This window comes from Bufo gargarizans, chromosome 7 (genome assembly GCF_014858855.1).
Source record: "Bufo gargarizans isolate SCDJY-AF-19 chromosome 7, ASM1485885v1, whole genome shotgun sequence".
NCBI classification, from domain to species: domain Eukaryota; kingdom Metazoa; phylum Chordata; class Amphibia; order Anura; family Bufonidae; genus Bufo; species Bufo gargarizans.
The window spans coordinates 16,164,316-16,181,914 of NC_058086.1; the positions used below are offsets into that span (position 1 = coordinate 16,164,316).

Consider the following 17,599-nt stretch of genomic DNA (forward strand, 5'->3'; position numbering starts at 1 on the left):
ACAAGACCCAACACTCTGGATGAGCTTAAGGCCGCTATCGAAGCATCCTGGGCCTCCATAACACCTCAGCAGTGCCACAGGCTGATTGCCTCCATGCCACGCCGCATTGAAGCAGTCATTTCTGCAAAAGGATTCCCGACCAAGTATTGAGTGCATAACTGAACATAATTATTTGAAAGGTTGACTTTTTTTGTATTAAAAACACTTTTCTTTTATTGGTCGGATGAAATATGCTAATTTTTTTAGATAGGAAATTTGGGTTTTCATGAGCTGTATGCCAAAATCATCAATATTAAAACAATAAAAGGCTTGAACTACTTCAGTTGGTGTGTAATGAATCTAAAATATATAAAAGTCTAATGTTTATCAGTACATTACAGAAAATAATGAACTTTATCACAATATGCAATTTTTTTTAGAAGGACCTGTATGTCTGTACATGCAGATACAGAATATTCCTCTCTCCTAACCCTTCTGTTAAATAATAACATATCAGAATATAGCACAGCTATATTTTCAGTTAAATCCACTGTCTAAGGCCTTAGTCACCTTATGAGTGGCAAAAGAGTGCCTTTTTGTCATCCAACTGGCTGGAATACATCAGTACTGGATATTCTGGATATATGGCTTCTATTACTGTACTATACACCATGCAGGAGAGGTATGCCTTGAAATCCTGCAGACATATGGAAGATCTTTAGGTTCCCACTTTTTACTTCTTTACTTTTTATGTATATTGTATTAAAGCAAGTGATTATGTCAGATCCATCAATGGATCCTATTTAGAGATGAGCGAATCGAAGTTGACAAAGTGGAATTCGATCTGAATTTCAGGAAAAAATCGATTCATACCGAATCTGAATTTCCTGACATTTCGTGGTAACGAATCACATTTTTTCCTAAAATGGCTGCTGCACGTGTTAGGATATGGAGCAAGGAACTCTGGGAATGAGGGATCACTCACAATGCCATGCATTCAGCCAATCAGCAGCCAGCCAGCCCTGTGATGTCACAGCCCTATAAATAACCTCAGCCATCTTGGATTTAGCCATTTTTCAGTGTACTTAGTGCAGGGAGAGATGTCAGCAGACGCTAGGGACAGTGGTAGAAAATACTTTAAAACTTTTATTTTGCTGTATAGAAGTTCAGGGAAAGGATAGGGAGGAATCATTCCACAGTATTGAAGCAGAACAGGGTTCAGTAAGGGAGTTTACAGCCTGCGGATCCAAATTGCCATTATACAGCTCTGTAATTCCAGCAAACAGTTCTTGTTATTGGGGTGCAAGTGCTGTTTGATTACAGCCATTAACAGGTTTTATTACATATAAATATTTCAACGTCTTATTTGCCCTTGTGCGGTGCAGTTATATGTTCTAAAGCATTTTTTGCCTTGTATTAGTGAGAAAAAAGGCTTATTAGCCATTGTGTGGTGAAGTGCAAAAATGACAGCCTTTTTGGCATGTATTAGTGGCAAACAAAAATATATTTGCCGTTCAGCTGTGCAGTTAAATGTTCTAAAGCCTTTTTTGGCGTGTATTAGTGGCAAAAAAAATATATTTGCCGTTTAACAGTGCAGTTATATGTTCTAAAGCCTTTTTTTGTGTGTATTAGTGGCACAAAAAAAGTATTTGCCATTGTGTGGTGAAGTGAGAAAATTACAGCCCTTTTTGGCGTGTATTAGTGGCAAAAAATATATATTATTTGCAATTCAGCGGTGCAGTTATATGTTCTAAAGCCCTTTTTGGCGTGTATTAGTGGCAAAAAAATATATATTATTTGTTGTTCAGCAGTGTAGTTATATGTTCTAAAGCCTTTTGTGGCGTGTATAAGTGGAAAAAAATATATATTATGTGCCGTTCAGCGGTGAAGTTATATGTTCTAAAGCCTTTTGTAGCGTGTATAAGTGGAAAAAAATAAGGGCCTATTTGCCGTTCAGCAGTGCACTTATATGTTCTAAAGCCCTTTTTAGCATGTATTAGTGTAAAAAAAATATATTATTTGCAGTTTAGTGGTGCAGTTATATGTTTTAAAGCCCTTTTTTGGATGTATTTGTGGCACAAAATTTTTTATTTGCCATTGTGTGGTGAATTGAAAAAATGACTGCCCTTTTTGGCGTCTATTAGTGGCAAAAAATATATATATATATATTTGCCGTTTAGCGGTGCAGTTATATGTTCCAAAGCCTTTTATGGAGTGTATAAGTGTAAAAAAAATAACGGCCTATTTTCCGTTCAGCGGTGCAGTTACACAGTAAGGGAACAGAAGTATTTGAACACCCTGCGATTTTGCAAGTTCTCCCACTTAGAAATCATGGAGTGGTCTGAAATTCACATTGTAGGTGCATTCCCACTCTGGGAGACAGAATAAAATCAGGAAATCACATTGTTTGATTTTTAAAGAATTTATTTGTCTTGCACTGCTGAACTGCATGGCACACGTGTTCAATCTGGTTGTCAAGCGGTTCCTGAAATCTTCCACCCATCTGCAAGACATCCTAAAAATGGCCAGGAAACTTTCCATGCACTTGGCCAGGAAACTTTGTCCTGCCCGGCCAGTTAGTGTGGCATCAGAGCGGATGTTTAGTGCGGCGGGGGCCATAGTTACCCCAAGAAGAACTCGCCTGTCCACCCAAAATGTGGAGAGACTGACCTTTGTCAAGATGAATCAGGCGTGGATCAGCCAGGACTTCCAACCACCAATGCCTGATGCATCAGACTAGATCATCCATGGTGCCACACCAACACTTGACAAAAGAGACCGGTTTCTTCTGGCTACCCACCTCAGCTACTATTCTGATGCTGCCACCTGTCTGATGCCACACATCTGATGCCAAGTGCTCTTTCTTTCACCCACCATCTTTAGCTGGTACTTATATTGCCACCCACCTCCAGACTCTGTCACTGGGTCACTCTGTGGTCTCCTGATGCTGCTGCCACCTCTACACTATGTCACCTTGCCACACTGTGGTCTTCTGTTGCTGCTGCCACCTCCTCACTATGTCACCTTGCCACACTGTGGTCTCCTCATGCTGCTGACACCTCCACACTAGGTCACCTTGCCACTCTGTGGTCTCATGATGCTGCTGCCACCTCCACACCATGTCACCTTGCCACTCTGTGGTCTCTTGATGCTGCTGTCACCTCCACACTATGTCACCTTGCCACTCTGTGGACTCCTCATGCTGCTGCTACCTCAACACTATGTCACCTTGCCACTCTGTGGTCTCCTGATGCTGCTGCTCCCACTCAACACTCTGTCATTGTGCCAGTCTGTGGCCTCCTGATGCTGCTGCCACCTCCACACTGTCATTGTGCCACTCTGTGGCCTCCTTATGATGCTGCTGCTGCCACCTCCACGCTCTGTCATTGTTCCACTCTGTGGCGTCCTGATGCTGCTGCCACTGCCACACTGTCATTGTGCCACCCTGTGGCCTCCTCATGATGCTGATGCTGCCGTCACCTCTGCACTCTGTCATTGTGCCACTCTGTGGCCTCCTGTTGATGCTGCTGCCACCTCCACACTCTGTCATTTTGCTACTCTTTGGTCTCCTCATGCAGCTTTTGCCACCTCCACACCCTGTGGCCTCTTCCTGATGCTGCTGCTGACGCAACATCCACACTCTGTGGCCTTCTAATGCGGCTGTTGCCACCTCCACACTGTCATTGTGCCACTCTGTGGCCTCCTCCTGATGCTGTTGCTGCCACCTCCACGCTCTGTCATTGGGCCACTCTGTGGTCTCCTTATGCTGCTTCCACCTCACCACTATGACACAAGGCCACTCTGTGGACTTCTCATGCTGTTCCCACCCTGCCCACTTCATGACTGGGCCACTATTTTGCCTTTTGACCTGGCTGACATCATAATTTATTTGACCCTTCTTCTGATCTGTCAGAAGGAAGGGGAAATGAGATGTATAACTGATTCTGTCTATGTAACAGCTGTAAGGTCTGCATTACATGGTCCCTATTTTGCAGCAGAATTGGCTTATGATTTGGTAGCCAAAAGCAGGAGTGGGTACAAAACACAGAAGACATGCAAATATTCCATTCACGTGTCATCTCTGTTTTGGATCCACTCCTGTTTTTTTTTTTTTTTTTGCTTTAGCAATACTGATGGATTACTGACCAAATGCTGACCGAGTGAAGGAGGATGCTCCACAGACAGGATCCATTTTTTGGGAGTTATTGTTCTAATGGATCAGAGGAAGGGCAAAATAATCAGTGACGTCAACACAAACTTACTACTGACACCCACTCCACTCTGTCGGGGGGGCTCTACTTGTATAAGCGTTTAATAGAACAGGTTGTGTAGAAATCTATGTGGAATCACAGTATTGTTTCACTACCACACCAGACTCCCTATGTGTGGTACTGCAAGGCACAGTGTTCTACACCACTATGAAGGCTCTCTGCAGCCAGGAAATAGCCGTTTTTTAAATGATTCACCGCAAATTAAGTTGAAAAATTTGGCTAACAGGCCAAATCGAATTTCTGAGAAATTCGCTAATCAATAATTTATTCATTTCACTTAAACTGGTTGCAAAGTGCAGTCCTGAATATATTTTTACCAGGTCTTTAAAAATATACTTTTTGAATACATGCACAAGACATTTAAGCCACAAACCAGATCTATACTGTATATTCATATACCAAAAATTAGTTGTGGACTAAAAAGGTCCTCTGGGCTACAAATACTGATGATCTATCCTCAGGAAAGTATTTTTGTGTAGTATTTCGGTTTATGAGCTAAAGGCCCAATAGTGTGTCATGGACTGTCCCTATCGGAGGATCTTCTGGCACTCCGGTTTACTTTTTAAAAGTGGTTCTCTGAGCTACAGATATTGATGACCTATCCTTAGGATAGGTCATCAATATTACATCAGTGGGGATCCAAAACATAGCACCCCCTCTGATTAGCGGTAGGGATGAGCAAATTTCATATTTTGAAACTCGTTTGCACTTCGTTTGGTGGTAAAAGCAGAATTGCGTTATAGATTCCGTTATCACGGACCATAATGCAATTCTATGATGGAATGCATAATGGAATGCCTTTAGAGGCATTCCGTTATTTATTCTGTCATAATAGAAGTCTAGGGCCTGCATAACCTATCCGTCCCATTTCCGTTATGCAGGAGAGGACTCCCCAGAAACAATCTGATATTCTATCCTAAAGATAGCCCAGATAACCCCTTTAAAAAAGGAAATATAAATTTAGCAAATGGTCCACCAGAGGATCCTCCTATAGGGCCACTCTATGACACACTAATGGGTCCTTAGATCATAAACCTAAATACTACACTAAAAAAGTATCCACTATGGGCAATGCACTAATTACTCATAGTTAACATTTTGAGCTTACTTACGGTCAGCAGTTCTGTGGGCAGATCGCCACCTGGATGTGCACCTCTATGTAAAGAAATGAAGTGTAGCAGGTCCGGCTTTTCCTTTACGCTTGGGTTGTGTAGACTTGTATTTAAAATGATCAGCGAGAAGGAAACAATATAGCAGCTGTCTGAACACATAAAAGTATAAATTAGATGGAGGAATTGAGGGGAGGGATAGCACTTTTGTTCTCCATATCAGCTCTTGACTGGTGAATATGTTTACTGCGCAGTTACTGTAGGATATAATATAAGGGTCTATCAAACTATGGTAAATGTTTGTGCATGCATCAGTAAAATAGCAAACATAAACCCTTGATGTATGCAACTGTATACCATATGCATCATACAGAACATAGACCCCGTGTTAAAAAAACAAAAACAATACTATGTTGTATACATCTTTTTTTATGGCTTTTCCTCCATCTGTCAGGTCTATAGGTGAATATGCACCTGTTCAACAAGTATTTCACGGACTATAGGCTAAACACACAGACCCTAACAAGGTGGGGAAAGACACTAAGGTCCATTTTAAAAGGATAATTATGTTGGCTAAAAATAATACATTGGGATTTGTGAATATTTTGCTAATAAGTATTCACACAACTGGGATGTTTACCAGTCAAAAATGTGTCGTATTATAGCCACCCAATCAAAAACTATGAAAATCACATGAAGTACTGAGGTTACCTTAAAACTTAACTTTTAATATTTAAACCTAATATGATAGGCCCATAAACAATAATCAAGTTAAAAACATGCATGCATCAGTGACCATGCAACACCAGATGGTGAAAGTATAGGCAAATGTAGGATGTTCACAAATGCTATGAGGGCAAGTTAGAAGAATAGGGATATAAATCAAGAGGGAGACAGATGCTGGGTCTCTTCCCCTATATCTCCCTATGTTCTAACTCTCATTCAAACCCTCTCTGTATGTCCCTGGGTGTCCCTTTTAAATTGCGACGATGACTGCCCAGCTTCGTCAGGGAAAAACACACAACGGGGGTGCACACACATAAATACCAAAAACACATGACCCGACGCGTTTCAATGGCCAAGTCATAAGCCAAATCATCAGGGGACCGATAAATCCATAGGTAATCACAATAGCCAAACAGTTCAGGTCGCTTAACAGTTCACTAGAACAACCGAACCGAAAATGGCAGTATTAAATTGCTTTCAGCAGATACTTAGTCCTCCATGTATAGATGTCCATGGCCCAACTATGATTCTCTCCTGCGTATGGCTAAGAACTGTCTTAGTTGCCCATAGCAACCAATCAGATTCCACCTTTCATTTTTGACAGCTCCTTTGGAAAATGAAAGGTGGAATCTGATTGGTTGCTGTGGCCAACTAAGCGACTTTCTCTTTACATCAGTTTGATAAATTTCTCTCACTGCCTTTCTGTCCTGTACTTACCCATCTGCCCTCCCATGGCGATTCCAGCGAGACTATGGTGGTGCCACCGACGTTGCTCTTTTGCTACGGCAACCAGCCCCGGCTGACATTCTGTCCTGGTTTCATTCTGTTGTGTATTTGACTTAGCTTGTGGATTCTGATCTGGTTTTGACCTCTTTTTCACTAATTTAGGTTTAGGCCACTGCACTTAGTCAAGTCTGAGACCATCGCCAAGTGGTGGGCCCCCAGTTAGGGCAGATTGTGCATGAAGGTAGGGACAGTTGACACTGTTCTCTACCTTTCATGACATTTTCCCTCACCTCTGTGGAGCTGGACTCCATAATATGGGGGGAGATGTATAGACAAAGGTGTAGCAAGCGAAGCAGTGGGGTCTGATATATTATAAAGAGTACAGAATTGTAATACAAGCAAATTAGAAATGGATATTACTTGTATTTCAGTCATTACAAATGTCCAATACTAAAACATAATTTCATCCCTCTTATAGAGGTTTATAGGATCTGGTCACATCCATTAAACTGTACAACACAAGACAGTCTGAATATCAAGTTGTATGTAAATAAGCTGGGCCCTCTCCCCTAACAAGGGGAAATCCATCAATACATTACCTATGGGGGACTTAAAAGAACAGGTTCACAAAAGTAGCAAATTTTATTGCATGTCCCGTTCTGTGACAAAATGTGCCATTTTCCCCCTTGTTTGCCCCAAAATGGGAGAGCATGGGAAGGAGTACACGGACTGCGGACGGGACCTCTGCTGCCCAACATATACAGTACCAATCTGTGTGCCCGAAAACTGACATGCATTACACCTGAAATCTACAGCAGCATCCTTAATGTCGTAGATTTCATTTTCTGGTGCATGAACCTGCCGTAGATGTGCCAGAATTATTACCTCTTAATAACTATGGCACGTTGTACGCCAGCAGGACGCTGAACCTGCATAAGAAACCGAAATGTTAATCCATTTCTCCAGAATGTCTACTGTAAGTCAGTGGGGTATAAAAATATGATGTGAGAACATTGGGCTACACAAAAAAAAAAAATTGAACCTGGAAGTTTCTTTGTTAATATCTTGTAGTTTCGTCTACTGGGAAATCATGTATTTCTGGCTCTTGAGAATAATGAAAAAGGGAAGTTCTATTGCTATTGCCTGACTTCTCTTTGAATAATTTCTCAACAAGCTTAAAGGGCTTTTCCAACATAAGATAACCTATTGCCTGGATAGGATAGACGACAAGTGTGTGATCGCTGGGACTTTGACTGCGTGGACCCCTCTGGTCCATTCACTTCTATAGGACTGTCAAAGACAGAGCTGAGCACGATCTTTGTCAGTCTCATAGAAATGAATAAAGTAGTAGTCATGCATGCACACAGATTCCACCTTCCATTTTTCACAATTGCTTTGGAATCTAATTGGTTACTATAGGCAAATAAGCCAGTTCTACTTTACACCAGTTTGATAAATCTCCCTGTAAGTGCTCATTTTTGGAAACTTAATTTAGAGGTGAATTCCAGTTATATTGTTATCCCCTATCCACAGGATAGAGAATAACTATTCGATCAGTGGGAGTCCTACCACTGGGACTCCACTTATCACAATAATGGGGGCCCCATAACCCATGGAATGGAGCAGCTGGTTGGGCATGCACTCTGCCTCTCCATTCATTTCTATAGAAGTTCTGGAGATAGTTGAGTATAGTATTTGGTTTTCACTCCCTGCCTTCCTGGAGCCATAACTGTTTTATTTTTCAGTTCACATAGCCATATGAGGGCTTTTTTTCTTCGGGGCAAGATGCATTTTCTAATGGCCCTATTTAATATTGCACATAATGTAGTGGGAAGCTGTAAAAAAAAAAAAATACAGAATGGGATGGAATTGGATTTTATTTTTACAGCATTCCCTATGCGGTAAAACTGAACTGCTCCCTTCATTCTCCCTGTCAGTACAATTACAGCAATACCATATTTGTATAGTAAAAATTGAAAAAAACAACTTTTTTCTTTACATCCCCATATCTGTAGCTTTTATTGATACCATATTGGAGTGTGTATGACTGTTTGATCACTAATTATGAAAAAAAATTGGGGCAAGTGAAGTGACAAAAAAATGCAAATCAGCCATTTAGATTTTTTTTCCCCCTTATGGCATTCACCGGTCGGGAAAAATATGTTTATATTTTAATCGTTCAGGCATCTTTAAAGAGACAGCATCCGCCATACATGTACGGCACATATAGTCAGGGGGTTAAACCTCAGGGTAAGTTATCAATATCAGATTTGGATGTGGGTCCATCATTCAATAACCCACAATCAGCTCTTTTGGACAGCTGTGGTGCTGTAAACTAACATTATGTTGAGCAGAAGCAAAAGGCTCTGTACACTATGTAGATTCAGGTGCAGTCATACTACAGCTTAGCTCTCATTCACTTGAACAGGAGATGAGCTGGAGGACTCTGGTACAGCCACTACACCATGTACAGAGTTGTTTTCCCTTCATATCATAATTTCCAATTCCACTTATATCCTAAACAGCTGATTGCTTGGGGTGCCGGATGTCGGACCCCCACCAATCTAATATTGATGACCTATCCAGAGGACAGACAAGCCTTTTAAACAGGATGTTGAAAACATGAACATATCCGGCCACAAGCTGGAGCAAGCCTATGCAAGCTTGTACAATGAGTATAGCCATACGTTCAGGTTTCTTGATGCAGTTTTGGAAGCCAAAACTAAGAACGAATTCAAAAAGGTGTAGGCATGTGGGCGGGCGTACGTAGGTGACGCCCCACCTCCCTCCCGGCTGCTGAGCTCCTGCCCTGACAAGCGGGGACGCCGAGACCATGCTGGGCGTACCGCTGCTTGCTCCACCACTATCCTGCTGAGGATCTGGACGGATGTGCCGAGGCTGCTGCTGCACCATCGATCTGCGGCTTGGGTGCTGATATCTGGAGGTCCGAGTCTCTGAAGTCGGGGTGAGAGGAGTCGGCGCTGCCTGCATTGCTGGGAGAGCAGGTGAACTGAAGTACTGAGGACTGGGTGGCGTGACCGCTAGTGTCTCTATCTCCCCCCCTGCCCCCCCACCCCGAGGATGTGGGGAGACGAAACTACGCTCCCTAGAACACCGCTACAGATAACCTGAGGTAACACTTGGAAAAGGGCACGGGCTTATGGGGAATGAAAGGGGCTCCATGTGTGCTGGTCCTAAAAATGTATATGTGGAATCTGGGTGGCACCCCTACCCCTGAAGGGCCTGTGTAAATTGGAAAAATATAGTAAAGGAGGAAGGCTACTAGCGGTGGAAAATATAAAGTTTGATACAGTGTTGCTGGTTGGACTAGGGGTCGGGGATCCAAGAGGGCACCACCGAAGAGTTACTGAGTTGCGTGGCTTAAAAATTGGTCTACTATTGGTCTGACTGTAACTGAAGGGAGCAAGGCGGAAAATCTGGGAAAGCCTAAGAGTTTGTCGTCTGATACCCTGATGTGGAAAGCAGGACTGAAATAGTATCATGGTATGGAGTAGTCCTAGTAAACTTTACTAATTAAATAACTTGCTATCATGGAGACTATGAACTAACTGGATAATTAACGCCTACTAGCTGAGATTTCATCACTGTCTTCTGAGATATAAATTTGCATGAAGAGACTGGCTAATGGAACTGAGCAACTATAGGCTGCTATAAAACGTTTATTAATTACCCCATTTAATTACCCCATTTTTTTTTTCTTCTGTTTTACAACTTCACAATTGTATGTGTATGCTTTTAGGAGGGAGAACGAAAATTGTTAGAACATGGTTATATGAATTAATTGGGGTAACAAAATACGTATGTAAAAGAAATTGACGGATTTACTGCTGTTTAATGGGTCTGTAAGCTGATGCTCCAGAGTTACTGATTTATCTACTGATATTGTGGATTGTTATGTAAGGCGAGAGGAGGTGACGGGTAAGGGGTAGGTAGAAAGAAAATCCAGAGATGGCTAGACGGGGAGCTGGGAAAAAGGGCAGAGGTGGAGCTTAATTTCCCCAATGATAAAAAAAATCTGAAAAATCAAAACAGTTACTCCTGACCAATATGCGAGGACAGACTAGCCCGCCAAAAAAGAAGAAAGATGATGGGTCTCTAGTACAAGAGGGAGAGGCTAGTATAGATGGAAGTTTCGGGTTGAAAACATTAGAGGCAAGTTTCCAGTCTGGGGAGAGAGTCGATAAACAAGGGAAAGCAATGGAAGAATTTGCCGTAACAAAGGAGGAGCAGGCTCCCAGTCTGCAGGATATATTTCAAGAAATAAAAAAAATTAATATGGCAATTCAGGATCTCTCTCTCCAGACTGGAAACATTAGAGAGTCTGTGGGGCTCCTCAGAGCGGATGTCCAAAAATATAAAGGCTGATAGAAGTCGAGAAAAGGATGTCTGACTCTGAGGACCTCCTGCAGACAATAGTTAAAGAAAAAACTCCCTAAAAGAGGAAAATAGGGAACTAAAAAATAGAGTACTGGAGCTGGAAAATAGGAATAGAAGGTCCAATCTGAGATGTCTTGGGTGTGGAGGGGCAGGATTCAGGTGCTTTTCTGCAAACATGGCTCATGGAACAGCTGGGCCAGGACATCTCAGATTATAAAAACTTTGTGGAACGAGATTATAGGATACCATCCAAGCTAACCGGTATCCGGAATGAGACCGAGACCCATACTTTTTAGTCTATTATCGATCAGGGATAAGGAGGAGATATTGCGTAGATCAAGGAAAAAAGGGAAATTAGAATATCTGGACGCAACAGTAATGATCTTTTCAGATTATGCAAAAGAAACAATGCAGGAAAGAAGCTCTTTTATTGAGCTGAAAAAAATCTTGCGTTCTAATAATGTTAGAGACTCGATGATGTTCCTGGCGAAACTCAGGATTGAGTGGAAAAATAAAAACTGGGTTTTTGATAAAGCAGATGCGGTCCAAAGCTGGATTAAAGAAAATATAAGGAGTTGAGGGGCAATTGGGCTGGAGGTCGGCGGGGAGGGGGAAATGCCAAGAGAGAGAACCAGGAGAGAAATCAACCTGGCTCATTCAGGAGGGAATGGGGGAGGGTATTTGCTGTGTTGGGTAAAGTTTTTTTAGTTTTTTTTTCTTCTTTCCTTTCTTCTATTTCCCTGCCTTCTAGTATTATGTAAAATAAATCCCCAGGAACAGAAGCCATCCCGTTTGAGGTCTTTGCTCAATATAAAGAAGTGCTGGCTCCGAAACTGTTGACTATGTGGAACGATTCAAGAAAGATAGGGAAATTGCCAGACTCATTGAGAGAGGCATTAATTACACTGATTCTAAAACCTGGGAAAGATCCAACTTTTCTGGACTCATATGGCCACATTTCATTAATAAATACTGGCAATAAGATATTAGCAAAAATTTTGGCAACTAGACTTAGATGTGTGGTGTCGGATTTGGTACATGAGGACCAGACGGGCTTCATGTTGGGCAAGACCACAACGGATAATGTCATGCGTTATTTTGTGAACACCTAGCTTGAGCCTGAAAACTGTGGTGAACGACTGATTGTTACATTGGATGCCTCAAGGGAATTTGATACTGTAGAATGGCCCTTCTTGATGGCTACACTGAAAAAGAAGGAACTTGGAGATACATTTATATAATTTATATCCTGGGTAAATCTGTTATATACGGAAATTTCAGCAAAAGTAATATTAAATGGTGAATGCTCTTTGCTATAGCCATGGAGCCGTTAGCGGATATGATTAGGCAAGATGCAGCAATTGAGGGCTTCAGGTTTGGTGAACACGAGGAAAACATTTCTTTATATGCGGACAACATTATGCTGTTTGTTGGTTCACGTACAGTAGATCTTTGACAAGGATCTTTCAGGTCTTTGACTAATATGGAGAATATTCCGGGCTTAAGATAAATTGGTCTAAGTCAGCATGCATCCCGATTGATCCCTTAAATGATTTTATACCAGGTCCACCACAAATAATGAAGAATAATGAACCAGTTAAATATCTAGGCATTCAAATAACCCCAAGGATTATATTCAATAAACTGTCTATAAACTGGGCCAGATATGGAAGCAAGGTGACATAATAACAGATGAAGATATTAAAAAGGAGTATAAATTGGGGAAACTAGAAGTGAGATTTTTTTACTTACAGTTAAAATGTGCATTACGAAGGTTGATAGGGAAAACAACGCAAATAGAGACACTTTCGCAGCCATTGCTTAATATATCTAGATTAACGGCAGGGAGGAAGCTAGTGTCTAAAATGTATGAATGTTTGTTACATCAAAAGACTAAGGGAAAGGGGGGCGGAGCTAGCGCCGAAACAGTATGGACGCCTGAGGCTGCAGCTCCGTTACAGAGATCACCAAAGAAGCTCTTTTTTCATAAGCTGGCGCACCGATCATGGTGAGAATCGGAGGCCCAAGGACCGGAGAACAAGCCGCATCAGACAGGAGAAATCCTACCTCCGGGGGGATGGACAAATTTATAAAAAAGGCAGCGACGCTGCATGTGTCTAAAGAGCCCAAGATGGCGCCGACTCCTACCCGCGCCCCGAGCTTTAAACAATCCGACTTGCTAGATCAGGCTGCAGGGGGAGAAGACGACACAGACGACCTCCCTATCTCGCGCTCCTTCTTAAAGGAGCTCCTGTCCTCCTCCTTGGCATCAGCCTTGGAACCTCTGAACTCCGATCTTGCGGCCATCAAACAGGAAATAACACAGGTGGGCGGCCGTGTGGAATCGCTAGAAAGCACACAAGAGGCCATCATCAGGCATCAGACCGAAGTATCGCAGCGGTTCCTGTGTATCCAGCAAAAGATGAATAACCTCTGCAGCTCCCTGGAAGACCAGGAAAATAGAGGTAGGCGGAACAATTTACGGTTCCGAGGGGTCCCTGAAACGGTGGAAGCAGGAGACGTGCCGAATACTGTGGTGCAAATCTGCATGTCACTTCTTGGACCAGATACAGCCCATGAAGTTATCCTTGAGAGGGCCCACCGTGCTCTAAGGCCTAAACCCCCTGCCACGGCCCCACCGAGAGACATCATATGTAAATTCCTTAGTTTCCCAGTCAAAGAGGCAGTCATCATTAAAGCCCGCCAATCTGGTAAAGTGATCTGGGACGGCCACGAATTGCAAATTTTCCAGGACCTGGCCCAATCAACCCTGGATAAAAGAAGGGCTCTGGGCCCTCTGACAAGATGGTTGAGAGATCGTAAGAGTCCATACAGATGGACATTTCCTTTCGGCCTTACATTTGCTTATGAAGGCCGCAGACTCTCAGTCTCCAACCACGCAGATCTGGACGCGATTTTTAATCACCTACAGATTGAGCCTCTGGGAAAACTGGGACCCCGTCCAGGACTTTTCCAACCTCCCTGACATCCCACAGCCAGGCATCTGGGAGCGCCAACGTACCCCAAAGCGCCACAGAAGCCCCAAGAACCCGAGAAGATCCTCGTCCAGAAGACTTCCTATGGACAATTGAACATATCCGCTCAAGTCCAATCGGATCAGCCAGATCTTTAACAGAATGGTGATTTCGAACATGTTTTCTTGTTTCTCCCCCCCTATTGCTTCTTAGGCTTTACCATGCCTGACACTTTATTGTTTTGACTAGGTATAATACCTTATTGTTATGTTGTTGACCCTCTTGTTCCAGGATGTATAATGACCTGCGGTCCCTTTGAATATTCCGCAGAAAAGTATAATGCTATGTATTTGTCCAACTTCTTGCAGGCCCAGGTTTGGAGCCTCTTGGGGTGGGAGACGGCGGAGCGGTCTTATTTGGATTATAAGGTAATATGGCAGACATACAAATTACCTCTTACAATGTTAAAGGCTTTAACGCTCCTTCCAAGCGCTGCCAAATTCTCTCAGAATTAAGGAAAATGGGCTGCTCCATGGTCCTCCTCCAGGAGACGCACTTCAGGGTAAACCACTTTCCGAATCTGTCTTATTCTTGCTTCCCCACTTGGTACCATTGTGGCACGAACTCGTCTGCCTCCAGAGGTGTTAGCGTAGGCTTTAGTAGAAATATCCCATTCACCTATTTGGATCAAATATTAGACCCTGAGGGTAGATTTATCTTTTTAAAAGGTCGTATAGCCAATCAGACATACACATTTATTAATGTGTACGCTCCAAATGTCAACCAGGTAACATGGATACAAAATATTCTCCAAGCAATTGATCATTTCAGGGAAGGTGTGACCATTTTGGGAGGTGACCTCAATCTCACTCTGATTCCCTCAGAAGACTCATCTTCAAAAAAATCTGCTCTTTCAAACAAAGCCTTAAGCAAACTGAGGAATGCTCTCCATAAACGTCGCCTGGTTGACGTTTGGAGATCCCTAAATTCGCAACTAGGGACTTCACATTTTACTCAAACCCACACAGTTCATATCAACGTCTAGACTACCTTATGGTATCAGCGGAACATATCCAACTGTGTCCCAAGGCCCAGATTGGTTCTATTAGTATTTCCGACCATGCCCCTATATGGATTAATATCCTCACACCTGACAGGCCCATCATCTCTTACAGGTGGAGACTCAATGAGATGTTGATCCAATCCCCAGAAAATAAAGAAAAAGTCCTTCTTCTCAACTAACTTCTTCTCAACTAACAATACCCCCGGTATTCACCCCTATACCCTGTGGAACTCCCATAAGGCTTATATCCGAGGTCAACTTATAAGTCTAGGCTCATTTACTAAAAAACTAAAACTGGCCCGCATTGACTCTCTGCTAAAGAGCATCAGAGATATTGAGATCATCCACAAAAGGTCCCTATTAGACTCCCACATGGCAGAACTTGCGCTCCTCAGGACCGAACTAAAAAACCTCCTTAACGCCCAATCGGCCAAATTTTTCCACCATGCACAATACAAATATTTTGCCCACGGGGACAAAGTCTCCAAATTCATGATGTCCAGAATTAAGAAAAGAAAGGCCCAAAATTTCATTTGCAAAATTCGCAATAAGGAAGGAGATGTACTCTCCAATACTGAAGCCATAGCCAGTAGGTTCTCTGAGTTCTACCGATCCCTTTATAACCTTCCGATCCAGGATGATTCTATTGCCAAAACCACACATCAGGACTCAATTAATCTCTTCCTCCGTTCTCTAGTCACCCCCCGAGTGAACGACGCCCATATCAATATCTTAAATTCCCCATTTACTAATGAGGAACTCCAGTTGGCTTTAAATCAACTCCCAAAAGGTAAGGCCCCTGGCCCTGACGGGTTCCCGGCTATATACTACCGCTCTTTTAAATCCGTCTTGTCATCACACTTACTTAAAAAAAGCCGAAAAAGCATTTGACCGAGTACACTGGAATTATATGTACCGCACCATGGAACATTTCGGAATTCCTAATGCCTTTATAAACTCTGTTCAGGCCATGTATACTAATGCCTCGGCGTCTGTGCTGATCAACAATACTATATCCCATCCCTTTCCCATAAAAAATGGTACTAGGCAGGGGTGCCCCCTGTCCCCCTTGATTTTTTTTCTAATTTTAGAACCCCTTCTTACTCTCATACGTAGTGATGAAACTATAAGAGGCCCAAGATTGGGAGATCAAGAACATAAAATTGCGGCCTTCGCCGATGACCTCCTGATAATGTCATCCAACCCGGACAAATCCTTGCATAGTATATACGCCATTTTGGATAAATTTAGCTACCTCTCCAACTTCAAAATAATTATGAAAAAATTCCACATTTTGAGTATAGGGCTCAGCCAGAAAATCAAAACTGAATTAGCTTTCTCCTCCCCTTTTAATTGGGACTCGCCCTTCATAACATATCTAGGAGTCAAGATACACCCTAATATTACTTCCTTATATAAACTAAATTATATCCCCCTGCTGAACTCTATTAAATGTCAATTAGAAGCTTTGAACCCTCCTCTACTTTCTTGGTTTGGACGCAAAAACATGGTCATGTCCCTCATACTACCTAGATTAACATACCTCCTCCAAGCTCTTCCCATACCTATCCCTAACTCCTTCTTTCAATCCCTGGGACAATCAATACGCTCCTTCATATGGAACGGTAAAAAAGCTAGGATCAATGTTAACACCCTCCAGAGATCCAGAGATCAAGGAGGCATAGGTCTTCCCAATCCTCAACTATACAACAAAGCTATACTCCTCTCTAGGGCCCTAGATTGGTTTAGGAACCCTGAGCAGAAGTCCTGGGTTGGTATGGAAACCCCTGTTTACCTACCGTCACTAAGGTCCTTGCTGGTAGACCCTCACCATAATTTGTCACCAACAACTAAACACAACCTACTGGTTGTATCTACTCTTGAGGCGTGGAAATGGCTCCAAGACTCGAAATGGGGGTTCCCATCGCCATCCCCCCTGGTTCAAATCAGAGATGTGATGGGCTTAGCTCCTTTAGAGCTTAGACAAAGCGTCCCCAAGAAACTGCGATCCTCTGACCTACCTATAATCAGTATTCTGTTGAGGAATGAGGAGGGACCAATGAACCGAGCAACCCTGATCTCTTCCCTACCCGAGATTGAATCCCATCCACATATGCTACAGTTCCTGGTGACGTACATTAATAGACACATCCCATTGAGCTCCCTAATTAGACCCCTCACGTGGTTTGAGAGTCTCATACACAGCCCTTCTCCTCCGAGGAAAGTTATATCCCTACTCTATAGATATCTAAATACATCGATCATGCCACCCAAACCTAGCTGTATAACCCTATGGGAAAGAGATCTAAACACCCATTTCACGGATGAGGAGCAACACCTTATGTTTAGAAT

General features: G+C 42.7%; 1 protein-coding gene across 2 annotated transcripts in view; it reads right to left on the reverse strand.

Moving 5' to 3' along the window:
* CYTH4 (cytohesin 4) overlaps nt 1-17,599 on the reverse strand; it is a 91,240-nt gene that overhangs the window by 24,527 nt on the left and 49,114 nt on the right. For both annotated transcript variants that reach the window (XM_044300687.1, XM_044300685.1), the window contains one exon: nt 5,363-5,511. In XM_044300687.1, the coding sequence (XP_044156622.1) occupies nt 5,363-5,511 (149 nt within the window). The remainder of the gene's footprint in view (nt 1-5,362; nt 5,512-17,599) is intronic.